At 72.7% G+C, this 14,721-nt stretch overlaps 2 protein-coding genes across 5 annotated transcripts; one reads left to right on the forward strand and one right to left on the reverse strand.

The window, feature by feature from the left end:
• The first annotated feature begins 236 nt into the window (after window positions 1-236).
• On the forward strand, window positions 237-4,957 carry SMPD1 (sphingomyelin phosphodiesterase 1). Its single transcript, XM_064441668.1, has 6 exons — window positions 237-512; window positions 2,192-2,955; window positions 3,602-3,773; window positions 3,854-3,930; window positions 4,194-4,339; window positions 4,421-4,957. The coding sequence occupies exons 1-6, from the start codon at window positions 288-290 to the stop codon at window positions 4,828-4,830; spliced, it is 1,794 nt and encodes a 597-aa protein (XP_064297738.1). The 5' UTR covers window positions 237-287; the 3' UTR covers window positions 4,831-4,957.
• A 103-nt stretch (window positions 4,958-5,060) lies between these two features.
• APBB1 (amyloid beta precursor protein binding family B member 1) lies at window positions 5,061-12,357 on the reverse strand. Of its 4 annotated transcripts, none has more exons than XM_064441663.1 (14): window positions 12,247-12,357; window positions 11,206-11,944; window positions 9,208-9,398; window positions 9,058-9,114; window positions 8,892-8,977; window positions 8,600-8,636; window positions 8,163-8,300; window positions 7,955-8,082; window positions 7,253-7,367; window positions 6,598-6,682; window positions 6,294-6,377; window positions 6,069-6,184; window positions 5,801-5,977; window positions 5,061-5,722 (listed from the first exon to the last, which is right to left on the reverse strand). In XM_064441663.1, the coding sequence occupies exons 2-14, from the start codon at window positions 11,822-11,824 to the stop codon at window positions 5,555-5,557; spliced, it is 2,001 nt and encodes a 666-aa protein (XP_064297733.1). In that variant the 5' UTR covers window positions 11,825-11,944; window positions 12,247-12,357; the 3' UTR covers window positions 5,061-5,554. The 4 variants fall into 4 exon arrangements, with proteins under 4 accessions (XP_064297733.1, XP_064297734.1, XP_064297737.1 ...); XM_064441664.1 differs by lacking the exon at window positions 12,247-12,357 and adding an exon at window positions 9,841-9,925 and having other exon boundaries at window positions 11,206-11,346; XM_064441667.1 differs by lacking the exons at window positions 7,253-7,367; window positions 7,955-8,082; window positions 8,163-8,300; ... (4 more) ...; window positions 11,206-11,944; window positions 12,247-12,357 and adding an exon at window positions 7,163-7,184.
• Window positions 12,358-14,721: the final 2,364 nt, after the last annotated feature.

Raw genomic sequence — 14,721 nt, forward strand, 5'->3', positions numbered from 1 at the left:
CGCCTTTCCCGCCCCCGCCCCTCGAAGGGTTGTTTCGCCATTGGCTGAGGGCCCGATCCTGCCCCGCCCTTCTGCCCCGCCCCAGTTCCGCCCCTCTCGGCCCCGCCCCACGGAGGGCTGTTTCACCATTGGCTGAGGAGCCCAGCCCCGCACCGCCCAATGGTCCCGCCCCGCCCCGGCCCCGGCCCGCGGAGAGCTGGTCCGTCATGGGCTGAGAGCCCTAGCCCCGCCCCCCGTTGTCCCCGCCCCTCCCGGCCCCTCCCCGCCCCGCGGAGGGCTGTTCCGCCATGGCGGCGTGGGCTGAGGGCCCTGGCCCGGCCCCGCCGCGGGTCCCGCCGCTGGCCGCGGCCATGGCCGTGATGATGATGATGGTGACGGCGCTGTCGGCGGCCGCGGCATCGCCCCCCGCCGCGGGGGAGGCGTTCCTGGGGGCGGTGCCGCGCTGGGGCTGGCGGAACGTGTCGTGCCCGGCCTGTCACCTGCTCTTCGGGGCGCTGGACGTGGCGCTGCAGGTGGGACACGGGACGGGACGGGACGGGACGGGGGACGGGGACGGGACGGGACGGGACGGGACGGGACGGGACGGGACGGGACGGGGACGGGACGGGACGGGACGGGACGGGGACGGGGACGGGACGGGACGGGACGGGACGGGACGGGACGGGACGGGACGGGACGGGATGGGGACGGGACGGGACGGGACGGGACGGGACGGGACGGGACGGGGACGGGGACGGGACGGGGACGGGGACGGGACGGGACGGGACGGGGACGGGGACGGGACGGGGACGGGGACGGGACGGGACGGGACGGGGACGGGGCGGGACGGGACGGGACGGGACGGGGACGGGGACGGGACGGGACGGGACGGGGACGGGACGGGGACGGGGACGGGACGGGACGGGGCGGGACGGGGCGGGGCGGGGCGGGACGGGACGGGACGGGGACGGGGACGGGACGGGACGGGGACGGGACGGGGACGGGACGGGGACGGGGACGGGACGGGACGGGGACGGGGACGGGGACGGGGACGGGACGGGGCGGGGCGGGGCGGGACGGGACGGGGACGGGGACGGGACGGGGCGGGGCGGGGCGGGGCGGGACGGGACGGGACGGGGACGGGGACGGGACGGGACGGGACGGGGACGGGACGGGGACGGGGACGGGACGGGACGGGACGGGACAGGGACGGGGACGGGGACGGGACGGGACGGGACGGGGACGGGACGGGGACGGGGACGGGACGGGGACGGGGACGGGACGGGACGGGGACGGGGACGGGACAGGGACGGGACGGGGACGGGACGGGGACGGGGACGGGGACGGGACGGGGACGGGGCGGGACGGGGACGGAACGGGGACGGGGACGGGACGGGGACGGGGACGGGGACGGGACGGGACGGGACGGGGACGGGGACGGGACGGGACGGGGACGGGGACGGGGACGGGACGGGGACGGGACGGGGACGGGGACGGGACGGGGACGGGGACGGGGACGGGGATGGGGACGGGGCGGGACGGGGACGGGGACGGAACGGGGACGGGGTCAGGTCAGGACAGGGACGGGCCCGCGTGACGGGGCTGCGGACGGGATGGGGCACGTCATGGCTTGTGACAGGCACGGGACCAGGACGGGGGTGGGCTGGGACGGGCTGGGATCACCTGGGACAGGGCAGCAGCTGTGCTCTGAGGGACAGGGACAGGCTGGGATGAACTGGGTTGAGCTGGACTGGGCTGGGACAGGCTGGGACAGGACAGCAGCTCTGCTCTGAGAGACAGGGACAGGCTGGGATGGGCTGGGATGGGCTGGGATTAGCTGGAATTAGCTGGGATGGGCTGGGACAGGCCAGCGGCTCTGCTCTGAGGGACAGGGATGGGCTGGGATGAGCTGGGACGGGCTGGGATGAGCTGGGACGGGCTGGGACAAACTGGGATGGGATGGGGCGGGCCAGCAACTCCGCTCTGAGGGACTCTGCTCTGAGGGACAGGCTGGGGCGAGACTGGCGCCAGGGCCCCCCCATCCTTCCCCAAAAGAGGAATTGGGCTGGGGCCCAGGCAAGGGGAATGGGGGGGCGGGGGGGAGAGGCTCGGTCCCCCAGCCTCAGCATCCAGTGGGTCTGGGCAGCGGGGGGCGAGGGGCGGTGGGGCCATCCCGGAAGCCAGCAGCACCCAGCTGGTCCCTGTCCCGCAGCTGGAGCCCAACGTGGCGCGCGTGGGGCGCGTGGCGGCCCGGCTGTGCCAGGACCTGCGGCTGGCACGCCCCGAGGTCTGCCGGCAGGCCGTGCAGCTCTTCCAGCGCGACGTGGTGTCAGCCTGGGCCCGCTCGGTGCTGCGACCCGGCGAGGCGTGTGGGCTGCTGCTGGGCCGGCGCTGTGGCCGCTGGGACATCTTCAGCGACTGGAACGTCTCCCTGCCCGACACCCCCAAACCGCCAGTGCAGCCCCCGGCGCCCCCGCCACCCGGCGCCCCCACCGCCCGCATCCTCTTCCTCACCGACCTGCACTGGGACCGCCACTATGTGCCGGGCAGCGAGGCTGCCTGCCCCGACCCGCTCTGCTGCCGCGGTGCCGCCCGCCCCGGCCCCGGCGGTGCCGGCTTCTGGGGCGAGTACGGCAAGTGTGACCTGCCGCTGCACACCATCGAGGCGCTGCTGGCCCAGCTCCCCGGCACAGCCCCCTTCACCGCCGCATACTGGACGGGCGACATCCCGGCGCACGACGTCTGGCAGCAGAGCCGCCAGGACCAGCTGCTGGCCCTGCGCACCGTCACCGGGCTGCTGCGCCGGCACCTGGGCGACCTGCCCGTCTACCCGGCCGTGGGCAACCACGAGGCCACTCCTGTCAACGCCTTCCCCCCACCATACGTGCGGGGCAACCAGTCCTCCGCCTGGCTGTACGACGCCATGGCCCAGGCCTGGCAGGGCTGGCTACCCGCCCCAGCACTGCAGACCCTTCGGTGGGGGCGGCTGCTGGCAGGGGCTGGGCGGCGGGCTCTGGGCTGGGGGGCTCTGGGCTAGCAGGGGTCGGGAGGCTTTCGGCCGGGGGTCTGGGCTGGGGGGCACAGGGCTAGCAGGAGTCAGGGGGCTCTGGGCTGGGGGGGGCTCTGAGCTAGTAGGGCCTCAGGGGGCTCTGGGCTGGCAGGGGCAAAGGGGGCTCCAGGCTGGGGGGGGTGTCTCAGCTAGCAGGGGCTCAGGGGGCTCTGGGCTAGCAGGGGCTCAGGGGGCTCTGGGCTAGCAGGGGCTCAGGGCTGGAGAGCACAGAGTGGACTATTCTGGGCAGGTAAAGGGGGGGGCCCAGGCTAGCAGGAGCTCGGAGGGTCTTGAGGCTAGGAGGGTGCAGATGAGTGTGGTTAGCAGGGGCGGGGGGGACACGACTCCATACTGAGAGGTGCAAGGCAGGGGCGGGGGCTCATGGCTAGTGGGGGTGTGGGGTACTTTGGGCAGGGAGGGATGGGGGGGCTGCAGGCCAGGGGTGCGGGGTGCTTTGGGTGGGCGGGCAGAGGGGAGGGGGTGCTGGGGGTGGGGGGAGCAGGGAGCCGGGGGGCCCAGGGTGGGTGTGGGGACAGGGGCAGGCAGGCAGTGCTCACCCCCCGGTCCCCGCAGGGCTGCTGGTTTCTACACCGTGCAGGTCTGGCCCGGGCTGCGCCTCGTCTCCCTCAACATGAACTTCTGCTCCCAGGCCAACTTCTGGCTCCTCATCAACTCCACTGACCCCGCGGGGCAGCTGCAGTGGCTGGTGGGGGTCCTGGCGGCCGCTGAGCAGGCCGGGGAGAAGGTAAGGGCAGGGAGGCGCCGGCCCCGCTCGCAGGGGTCCCAGGCACTCCGCCAGTGCCCCCATGCCCCCCTGCCTCCTAGGTGCACATCATCGGGCACATCCCGCCGGCCCACTGCCTGCGCAGCTGGAGCTGGAACTACTACCGCATCGTCAGCAGGTCAGCCCCGCAGCCTCCCACCCCGCACACTGGCCCCCCACCCGCGCAGCTGGCGTCAGGAGCCCACAGCTGCCCGTGCCAGGCACGGCCATGCCAGAGCCAGCGCCAACACGCACGGCCTGACACGCGGTGTCAGCTGAGCCCGGTGTGACGGGCTTGGCTCATGGGACCAGCTGCACCATGGCGGCTGTCCGGCAGCGCGGCAGGGCCACAGCAGAGGTCTGGGGGCTGGCCGGCCGCCCTCACCCCCTGGCCCGGCACAGGTTTGAGGGCACCATCGCGGCTCAGTTCTTCGGCCACACGCACGTGGACGAGTTCGAGATGTTCTATGATGAGGAGACACTGACGCGCCCCGTGTCCATCGCCTTCGTGGCCCCCAGCGTCACCACCTACATCAACCTCAACCCTGGTGCGCCCTGACCCCACCCCACCCCACCGCAGCCCACCCCCCTGGCTGCCACGCCCCTGACCCTGCCAACCCTGCCCGCAGGGTACCGTGTCTACGAGGTGGATGGCGCCTACCCCGGCAGCTCCCATGCCGTCCTGGACCACGAGACCTTCATCCTCAACCTCACAGAGGCCAACGTGCCGGGGGCAGAGCCACGGTGGCAGCGCCTCTACAGCGCCCGCGAAGCCTACGGGCTGCCCAGCGCCTTCCCCGCCGACTGGGACCGGCTCATCCGCCGCTTCCAGGACGACGAGCTCCTCTTCCAGCGCTTCTGGTTCCTCTTCCACAAGGGCCATCCGCCCCGCGAGCCCTGCCTGGCCGCCTGCAAAGCAGCCCTGCTCTGCGCCCTGCGCACCGGCCGCTCCGCCGACCCCAGCCTCTGCCAGCCCCTGCGCCCGGCACTGCCTTTCCCACACATCCAGGCACTCTGGCGGCAGCAGCGGCTCTGCTGAGGGCGGCCACATCAGCCCCTCAGACGCAGGCAGCGCCCAGGCTCGGCAGGGGCTCAGGCAGGTCCCTGCCCATCCCCGGGCTCCCACTGGCCGCACCCATGGCACAATAAAGGTGTGATGGACCCAGCGGCTCCTGCCCAAGGCCCCGTGGGCTGCGCCAGGAGGGCAGGCAGCCCCACTGCTCTTCCTCATCCTCGCCCTCCCCTGGGCGGGTGCTGCAGGGGCCAGGCCAGGCTGGTGGAATGGGTTTATTAATTATTTAGTACAACACAGATCTTCGTTACAGCAGGAGTGGCAGCTCCGGAGCCGGCGGCCCCGGGGAGCCCCACGCCGCAGGTTAGACTGCATGCATCGGGGCAGGGCGGGCCCCATGCCCCCGCCGTGCTGGCGCCATCGTCCCCACAGGGCGGCAGGGGGCTCGCCCCGGGGTGTGGGGCAGGACCCCCCACCCACTGCCCTGGGGCACAGCTGGAGGGAGCAGAGCCGTGGCGGGCACCGTGCTTGGAGTGCACCCCCAGTGCGGGCATATACCCCGCGGTCCCTCGCACACGGCTCCGTGGATGGGGACACTCACGCACGCACACACGCCCCCCCAGCATGGGTTCAGCCCCCCGGCCAGCGCCCGGCACGTCCCTGGTGCTGACGCCCCCTCCGTCCTGTTCCCCCATCCCGTCCCAGGGGCGGCGGGTGGGGAAGGGGTCTGGGTCTGTTACCCCATCCTGGCTCACGGCGTCTGGGCCCCGAGGCGCTTGGGCTTCAGGCTGCCCAGCAGGGTCTGCACACCCCTGCGGACGGAGGAGCCCACCCGGCGGGCCACCGAGTCGGCTGGAGGCGCGGGCAGGCAGGAGCTGGAGGCCTGGGGGCGGGCATCCAGGCACTTCTGGTACCGCAGCTGGGGAGAGCAGGGTGAGCGGCGGGGCCAGGGAGGGGGCTGCGAGCTGGGGAGGGGTCCGGGGGGGGGGACACTCACCATGCAGGCGGCCTGCAGCGCCTCGCTCAGCCCCGCGGCGTTGGGCTCGCACCAGACCATGTGGCAGCGGAAGGCGCCCGGGGCGCTGGCCATGATGAAGGCGAAGGAGCGCACGTCCCGGCCCACCCCCATGAAGGACAGGAACCGCACGCGGCACTCGCACAGCACCACCTCCGTCTGCGGGCAGGCAGCCGGGGGTCACCGCCGCCCCTGCCGCGCCAACGGGACAGGACAGGCTGGCAGAGGGGTGCCGCGGGGCCAGACCCACCTGCTCGTGGGTGATGGTGAGCGTGGCGGGCGCCACGTTGACCACGATGGGGGTCCAGTGCTCCTTACTGCCAGTAGCCAGCGCCGCCTCCAGTGCCGCGTTGATGACATCCATGCCTGGGGACAGGTGGGGGGCTCAGGGGTGCTCTGCGGGGACTGGGCGCCAGCCCCACAGGGTGCGCATGCCCCCAGCCACCCCACAGCGCCGCCCGCGCCCTGCGCTCACCCACAGGCTTGGCGACAGGCACGCAGCCCAGGTAGCACACCGGGAACTTCTGCACCACCTCGCTCTTGGGCGCCGGGAACTCCACTGCAGCACAGAGAGGGTCAGCAGCCCGGCACCACCGCTGCTGCACCCCATTGCCCCCACCCAGGCCCCCCACCCCTGCCGCACCCCAACACCCAACCCCTGCCCAGCCATCCCTGCCCAGCCACGCAGCCTCCAGCTCCCCCCACCCCAGCACACACGGCCCCCAGACACACCAGGCCACTCCCCACCCAGACACTCCCCCCAGACCCCGTCACCGTACCCTGGAAGGGGATCTCCACCAGCCTGGAGGAGTCCATGGAGAGGCCATTAGCCAGAGCTCGGGCGCTTCGCCGCTCCACCATGATCTGGGGAGAGCACGGGGGCACCAGCCCCCCCTGAGACGTCACACCACAGGCCCCAGCCCCTGCTCCCCACACAGGGCCATGGCACCCCATGGCAACCCACCAGCCAGCTGCATCCTGGAGACACCAGGGTGGGGAGGGTCTCGTCTGGGAACAGACCTTGGAGATGGCTGGGGGAGGCTGGGGGGGGTCTCACAGGGTCTGGGGGGGGGGTCACCTGGGAGCAGCCATTGTGCAGGCTGGGGGGGCCTTGGGGTGTCACCTGGGGCTAGAGGGGGGTCTGGGGGGGCTCACCTGGAGCTGGAGGGGGGTCATCTGGGAGGAGACCTCATGCAGGCTAGGCTGAGGGAGGGCCTTAGGGTGCTCACCTGGGTCTGGGGGGGCCGGGGGGGCCAGGAGGTCTCACCTGGAAGCAGACCTCATGCAGGCTGGGCTGGGGGCCTTGTGGCCTCACTTGGGGCCAGGGGAGCCCGGGGGGCTCACCTGGGAGCAGACCTCATGCAGGCTGGACGGGGGGCCAAAGGGGGGCTCACCTGTGGCCAGGGGGGACCCAGGGAGATCAGAGGGGCTCACCTGGGAGCAGACCTCGTGCAGGCTGGTGGCAATGTTCTTGGCAGGGCTCTCGCAGCGGAAGACATGGCATTTGAGCATCTGCGTCAGCTGGTCCCGGGCCACATAGGCAAAGTCCCTGCAGGGAGGGGCTGTGCTGAGGACCCCCACCACCACCCCACCACCACCCCAGGTGCCTCCACCACCAGCCCAGCAAGGGACAGAACGGGGAGAACTGGTGTGGAACTGAGCTGCCGTACCTCTCCCTGCATTCCCGGCCAGCGCAGCAGGAGAAAGCCAGAGAGCAGAGTTAGCGGGGCCGGGGCACACACACCCCCCCACAGCCCCTGCCTCACGGGTCCCCCCACACCCGCATGGGGCCGTGCCTGACCTGAGAGACCCCAACCCACCTCGGCACTGCTGTGGGGCTCAGCCTCAGGACCCCACACAGCTCAGACCCTGCATCCCACATGCACAGGATGCTCCCCCCAGCCCTGCGCCCTGCACACACCCACATCCCTGTGGGCAACAGACACCCCGCCCCATCCCCAGGACCTGCAGATGCAGGGACACCCCACCCCCACAGCGCTCCCCACATGGCCCCACCCTGCACCCGTGGGACCCCACACAGCCCCCGTAGGATCCCATGCAGCCACCCCTGCCCGGGGACACGGACCCTCAGGCACACAGCCCGTCCCTAGGCCCCCCCGACCCCATGCCCCCCACCTGCCGCTGTCGCGCCCCACGCCCCAGACACGGATGCTGGCCACGGGCTGCGCGTGCAGCAAGGCCTGATCCTGTGGGTCCACCAGCTTCAGCGTCTGGCTCTCCAGCAGCAGCAGCATCGCCCGGCCCTGGGGGGAGCTGAGTCAGGGGGGCCAGGGCCGCGCTGCGAGCTGCCCCCCGAGGCAGTGGGCGGGTGGGGGGAACTCACCTCCCCCCAGGCACCAGGGGGGCCGCGCTGGTGCAGGGAGAGCTGCCGGATGCAGTTGTTGACGGCGATGCTGCTCCTGCCCGGCGCCAGCTCATCCTCGCTCATCTCCACCCAGCCCAGCGAGCGCACAGCGAAGCACTGTGGGGGGCAGCATGGGGCAGACATGGCCCTCCGGCCGGGACCCCAGTGGCCACCCACCCCCCAGCACCACAGGGCACGGCAGACCCTGCACCGGGGGCATCACACATCCTGGACCCAGCTGACCCCCTCCCACGGTGGCAACGGCACTGCGACCGTGTTGGGGTCAGGCTACAGCCCTAGGGTGGGGGTCTCAGCCGCCCCCCGGCAGCGGGGAAGGGGCCAGCCGAGCCGGCAGGGGTTCCATGGCATGGGGGTGTCTGGGCTGGGCACCCGCTGCCCCAGGGCCCCAGGCCTACCTTGGAGCCCAGCTTGTCCTCCTCGGTCAGGGCCACACTGCAAGAGTGAAGGGGCTATCACTGGCTGCTGCCCTCGGCACCCAGGGAGACTCCAGCACCCCCACTCTGCCCGCCCAGCCCGCCCAGCTCTGGCCCCACACTGAACCCACACGCCTCTTCCTGCTGCCCATCCCCAGGGTCCTCCCTCCCCGCGGGGCCCTGGTGCGGCCCCATGCCCCGATATACCCCACGCCCCCCGCCCCAAGCCCAACACCCACCATGCACCCCCCGCCACCCCACGGCCCACACACACCCTACGCCCGGCGAGGCCAGGCCTGGCGACGGCAGCTCCGAGTCCTGTGCTCCAGGCTCATCATCTGCCTCCTCTGCCGCAGGGTCCTGGGGAGGGAGTGGGGGGCTGGCAGGGTCCGGGTGCCGCGGGATGCTGCCCCCCCCGGCCGCCCACCACCCCCTCTCACCTTCCAGAAATCCCCCTCGCCGAAGCGCTCAGCCGGGGCGAAGCCTGTCCAGGTGAGCTGCGGGGAGAGCGGGGCCAGCTCAGGGCGCGCACTGTGGGGCAGCCCCACTGCCCCGCACGTCCCCACGGCTGCCCCACGGCCGGGACTTACCGGCGGCTCCTCGGAGGGGGTGTTTCCCGGGGAGCCGGGGGCCGAGCCGCGGGCCAGCCCCGAGGGGGGCTCCCACTGCGTGGTGCCGGTGGGGATGTGCCAGTAGTAGGTGCCCGAGGTGTCCTGCACCCGCATCCATCCCGCAGGCAGGTCCGAGTCCGTCTCGAAGGAGTTGCGGGTCCAGAAGGAGTCTGGGGGAGCGAGGGCCGCTCAGGGCCGGGTGCCGCGGGGACGGGCCCCCCAACAGCCCCGGCACGGCACAGCACGGCCTCCACGCTCAGCCCTATGGAGACCTCTGGACCCCGCAACCGTCCTGGTGTTCAGTGAGGTGGGGGACCCCCCCGGGAGGGCATTGGGCCCCACATCGCCATTGAGGACGGCGGCCTGTGGCCAGGCAGGGCCCAGGACCCCCCGGTGCTGTTAGAAGTAGGGGGTCCCACACCGCCACGAGGACGGCGGGCCCCAGCCAGGCCCCACAGGGACGGGACCCTGCAACCGGGCAGGGCGCCAGCCCCACCCCACGCCCCCCTCCCCCCCCCCCCCCCCCCCCCAGCGGCTCGGGGCCGCGCAGAGCCCCCAGGGCCGGGCGGCCCCGCAGCCCCCCGCCCACCCAGCCCCCCGCCGCGGCCCTACCTGGGCGCGTGTCCAGCAGGACGATGGCCACGAAGTAGTCCGTGCTGCACATGGTGCCACCGCCCCATGCCGGGGGTCGTGCCGGCTGCCGGCCAGAGCGCAGCCTGGAGCCCCCGCGCCCCACCCGGCCACGGGGCGCCGTGGGGCCTGTCCCGCCGGGGCCCCCCGCCCCCCCCAGCCCCCCTCCCTGCCGCGGGGCCCGGCCCCGCCCAGCGCCGACCCGCCCGCAGCCCCAGCCCCACGGCGGGCCCCACATCGGGCCCCGGCCCCATGGCGACCCCGGCCCCACGGCGGGCTATGGGGCAGCCGCTCCCGGTCCGGGTCCCCGCAGCGGCGCTCACCTGCGGCCGGGCTGGACCAGGCGTTTCCCCGGCAACCGCTGACGGCAGCGCCGGGGCCGGCGGGATGCGGGATGCGCCAGCGGGACCAGGATGCGCGGGGGGCGGGGCAGGGACGCGCAAGGATGGGGTGCGGGGGAACAGGGGGCAGGGTTGGGGGGGGTGCGGGGGGCGCAGCACGGGCCGGGGTGCCATGGTGCGTGCAGGGCAGATGGGGCACACACCGCCAGTGTGGGGACAGGGAGCTGGGGGCACAGGGGGGCCTACGGCCCAGGGGGCACAGGGAGGTGCCGGGGGGGCCGTGGGGCCACACCCCTAGAGGGTGGCGGTGGGTGACGGCACAGCAGGACGAGCCCCATGGGGCACAGCGGGGACTGTGCAACCAGCAACAGCGCGGGGGGGCACAGGCAGGGAGGGGTGCCGAGGGTCACAACGTGGGCAGGAGGCACACAGCAGGGTCCATTGAGCTAACGGGGGCTGGGGGGCCGGGAACAGCACACAGTAGGGACAAGGGGGGGGCACAGGCAGCAATGGGGGGCTCTAGGGGAAGCAGCGGGCACACAGCTAGGGGCAGGGGGAGGAAGATGTGGGGCTGACAGGACCAGGCCAGGAATGGTGGATGGGGACAGGCATGGACAGGTGGGGGACAGGCAGAGCAGGCAGGGACAGGCAGGCAGGCAGGGGCTGCCATGGGTCAATCAGGGGCCACCATGGGTTGTATGGGGAAGTCATGGGGCAGCCGTGGGGGAATCAGGGCAGTCATGGGCCAAGCAGGAGCCACCACAGGGTGGTCAGGAGAAGCCTTGGGGGAATCAGGGGCAGGCGCAGGACAGCAGGCCCAGCTGTGGGGCAGGCAGGGGCCACAGCGGGACAGGCAGAGCAAGCAGGGACAGCCATGGAACAGGCAGGGGCTGCCATGGGGTAGTCACAGGCCACTGTGGGCCAGTCTGGGCAGTCAGAGGTAACCGTGGGGCTGCCGTGGGGCTGCCGTGGGGCCGCCGTGGGTCTAGTGCCCGCGGGTGCCCACCTGCATCATCGGGGGAGCTGCCGGCAGGGCTGCCCTGGCTGAGCGTGGCCCAGCTGGAGTCCTCGTCGCTGGCGGTGCCGCTGCGTACCCCAAAGAGCAGGCTGGCGCTGCGGCCGTGCTCACGGGGCGCCCGCTCCCCACTCTGCTCTGACTCGGCCGTCATGGGGTCGCTCTGCACCGGTGTGGAGTCCCCGTCACCCTCCTCCTCCTCGTCCTCGTCCTCGTCCTCCTCCTCCTCGGCAGCAGCCCGCAGGTCGATAAGCAGGGGCAGAGCCCCCCCGCCAGCGTTGCGGGCGTTGCGGGCCGAGACCTCCAGCTCTTCGGGGGGGGTCCCCAGCTCGTTGCGGTTCTGGTCCCGCTCGGCCGCCCGGCGCAGCTGGTTCTGCCCGTCCTTCACCCACTTGGCATTGGCCGGCTCCTCACCCGCCGGTGCGGGCGGCCCCCCCCCGCCCCGCAGCTCCGTGCTGCCGCCATAGAGCGGGGGGCCCTGGGGGGAGCCGGCGGGGCCCTTGGGGCGCAGCAGCTGCCCGGGCTCGGGGGCGCCCCGCAGCCCCAGGCTCAGCCCCAGGCAGCTGTTGTCGTTGGCCAGGTCGCTCCGCTTGCTCAGGGACCCCGACATGGCCGGGCCGGGGGCGCAGGGGGACACGGCGGGCGCCCCCCCGGGCGAGGCCCCCTCTCCTGCCGCTGGCGGGAGGCTCCTACAGCCCCCGGGGCGCCGGTGCCTCCGCGTCCATGGGGCCTGCAGGCGGCGAGAGCAGGGGCAGCGGCGGCACCAGGCCCCCCGGCCCCTCCGCGCTGGCCCCGCAGCCAGGCTCCCGGCTCCGGCCCGGCCACCCGCCCCTCGGGCCCCGTCAGAGCTCCCTCGCACCCACGGGACCCCCACCCCGGGACCCCGACCCCGGCCCCGGCGCTGCGGGGGCTCCACGGGCTCCGAGCCCCCCGCCTCCCCCCAGCCCCCTCGGTCCCCCCGCAGCCCAGAGCGGGGCCGGTCAAGCCCCCCCCTCCCGGTATCCCCCGGCCTCGTCGCGGCCCGTCCGGTACCTGCGGCGGCTCCGGTGGTGGCGGGGGGGGGGGGGGGGGCGGGGGGCTCCGCTTCCGCTTCCGAGGGCGGGGCGGGGACAGTGCCCCCGCCCCCACCCGCACCCCCACCCCCACCCTCACGGACCGGCACCGGCACCGGCACCGGCACCGCCGGGTCCGATGTCGCGGCACGGCCCGCGACGGCGCGGGGAGGGCCCGGGCGGGGCCGGGGGGGCGCGGGACAGCCCGGCTCGGTACCGTGCGGTGTGGCCCGGCCCAGCCCGGACAGGGACAGCAGCCCGTAGCAGCCCTGATGGTGCGGAGCAGCCTGGCACAGCCCCACACGGCATCGTCCTGCCTGGCACGGCACGGCACGGCACCATCCCATCCGGCACAGCACAGCTTGGCACAGCACGGCATGGCACGGCACGGCACGGCACGGCACGGCACGGCATGGCACGGCACGGCACGGCATGGCACGGCACGGCACGGCACGGCACGGCACGGCATGGCACGGCACGGCATGGCACGGCACGGCACGGCACGGCACGGCACGGCATGGCACGGCACGGCACGGCACGGCATGGCACGGCACGGTGTGGCATGGCACGGCATGGCACCATCCCGTCTGTCACAGCACAGCTTGGCACAGCGTGGCACGGCACGGCACGGCACGGCACGGCACGGCACGGTGTGGCACGGCACGGCACGGCACGGCACGGCACGGCACGGCACGGTGTGGCATGGCACGGCATGGCACCATCCCGTCTGTCACAGCACAGCTTCGCATGGCACAGCACGGCATGGCACGGCACGCCAAGGCTTGGCACATCACAGCACGGCACAGCACGGCACAGCACAGCATGGTACAGCATGGGATGGCACAGGATGGCACAGCACAGCATGGCATGGCACATCATAGCACGGCACAGCACGGCATGGCATGGCACAGGTGGAGCAGCATAGGGCAGGGTGGTGCAGAGCTGGGACACACAGTGCAGTGCGGTCATGCAGCAGTGTTACACTGTGCTGTAACATACAGCATGGTGATGTATGGCATGGCACAGCACGGACCAGCACGGCCCCGGACAGGACACGCATATGGGACAGCCCTGACCGGTACTGGCAGTGGAGCAGAGCACGGGGCAGCACGGCACGGCACAGCACAGCACGGGAGGGGACACAGGACACTGATATGGCACAGCATGGTACCATTCCATCTGGTACAGCACAGCTTGGCACAGCACAGCGTGGCACAGCATGGGGGTGGGGGACGACAAGGGGCGCCGGTATGGCACAGCAGGGTATGGCACAGCGTGGGGGGACATACAGGGAGCTGATATGGCACGGCACGCATGGCACGGGGTAGCGGGGGACAGACACAGGTCATGGGCACAGCACAGCATGAGGCGGACACAGCACTGGTACAGCATGGCACGGGGGGCACTGCAGGAGTAGGGTGGGCTAGGAGGGAACCGCAGCATCAGTCACAGACTGGTGATGCTGGTAGGACCTCCAGTGTCCCTCTGGTCCAGCCCTGCTCCCCTGGAGCCAGTGGCCTAGGACCATGTCCAGCCCCTGGGGACGGCGACCCTGCCACCACCTTGGGCAGCCTGTGCCTGTGTCACCCCCATGGCAATGAGGGTCTCCTGTGCTCAGTGGGACCCACCATGTGCCGCTCTGTGCCCATAGCCCTAGCACGGGCACTGCTGGGAAGAGCCCAGCTTCCCCTCCTGCCACCCCGCGGATGCTGATGCCCAAGGATGGGACCCCCAGCTGGCTCCTTTCCAGGCCAGGCCCCCCCTCCGATGCCCCCTGGCCCTCGGACGCTCCAGCCCCGGCCAGAACCTCATGGCCTTGGTGGGGCTGGGCCCCATGCATCCCTGTACTGGGGAGCCTGGTGCTGGACCCAGTGCTCCAGGGGTGACCTTGCCAGCGCCGGGCAGGACGGCATGGCACGGCACAGGTGGAGTGGGTCGGTATGGTACGGTGCAGCGGTACAGTGCAGCCCTTTACGGTGCAGGACATATGGTGGGGTAAAACACGGCATGGCACCATGTGGCACAAAGAAACAGCATGGGCACGGTGCAGCACGGCGTGGCGTGGCATGGCACAGTGCCGTGGGTCATGGCACGGCACGGTACACTGTGGCACATTACAGAATGACACGTTTCAGTTGGCACAGTAAGGGGTGGCTCAGCACCAGGCAGTGCTGCATGGCACAGCCCAGTTTGGCCCAGTTCAGCCCAGCACAACCATGGACTGCCTCCCTGTAGCATGTCCCCTGGTATCACCTCCCAGGACACCCCCACAAGGCCCTGGGCACCTGCGCCTGCTGGGTGCTGCCCCACTGTCCCTGTGTGACCGGCTGGGGTGGCACGGGCATGGGGACAGGCACGGGGGCAGCAACAGCACCATGCTGCCCCACGGCCACTGCGACCTAGCTGCACCGCCCCCCCCCCCGCCCCCAGCACCCTCAGATAGAGCGGGGGGATC

This window comes from Phalacrocorax carbo, chromosome 1 (genome assembly GCF_963921805.1).
Source record: "Phalacrocorax carbo chromosome 1, bPhaCar2.1, whole genome shotgun sequence".
Taxonomy (NCBI): Eukaryota; Metazoa; Chordata; class Aves; order Suliformes; family Phalacrocoracidae; genus Phalacrocorax; species Phalacrocorax carbo.

What these genes read in the sequence shown, in the direction of transcription:
- SMPD1 (XM_064441668.1), top strand. Translation starts at nt 288, where the DNA reads ATGGCGGCGTGGGCTGAGGGCCCTGGCCCGGCCCCGCCGCGGGTCCCG. An exon ending in TACTACCGCATCGTCAGCAG is followed by an intron (nt 3,931 to 4,193) that starts GTCAGCCCCGCA and finishes GGCCCGGCACAG; the next exon opens with GTTTGAGGGCACCATCGCGG. An exon ending in CTACATCAACCTCAACCCTG is followed by an intron (nt 4,340 to 4,420) that starts GTGCGCCCTGAC and finishes CCCTGCCCGCAG; the next exon opens with GGTACCGTGTCTACGAGGTG.
- APBB1 (XM_064441663.1), bottom strand. Translation starts at nt 11,824, where the DNA reads ATGTCGGGGTCCCTGAGCAAGCGGAGCGACCTGGCCAACGACAACAGC. An exon ending in GTGGGGCGCGACAGCGGCAG is followed by an intron (nt 7,368 to 7,954) that starts GTGGGGGGCATG and finishes CCCTCCCTGCAG; the next exon opens with GGACTTTGCCTATGTGGCCC. An exon ending in TGCACGAGGTCTGCTCCCAG is followed by an intron (nt 6,683 to 7,252) that starts GTGAGCCCCTCT and finishes TGCTCTCCCCAG; the next exon opens with ATCATGGTGGAGCGGCGAAG.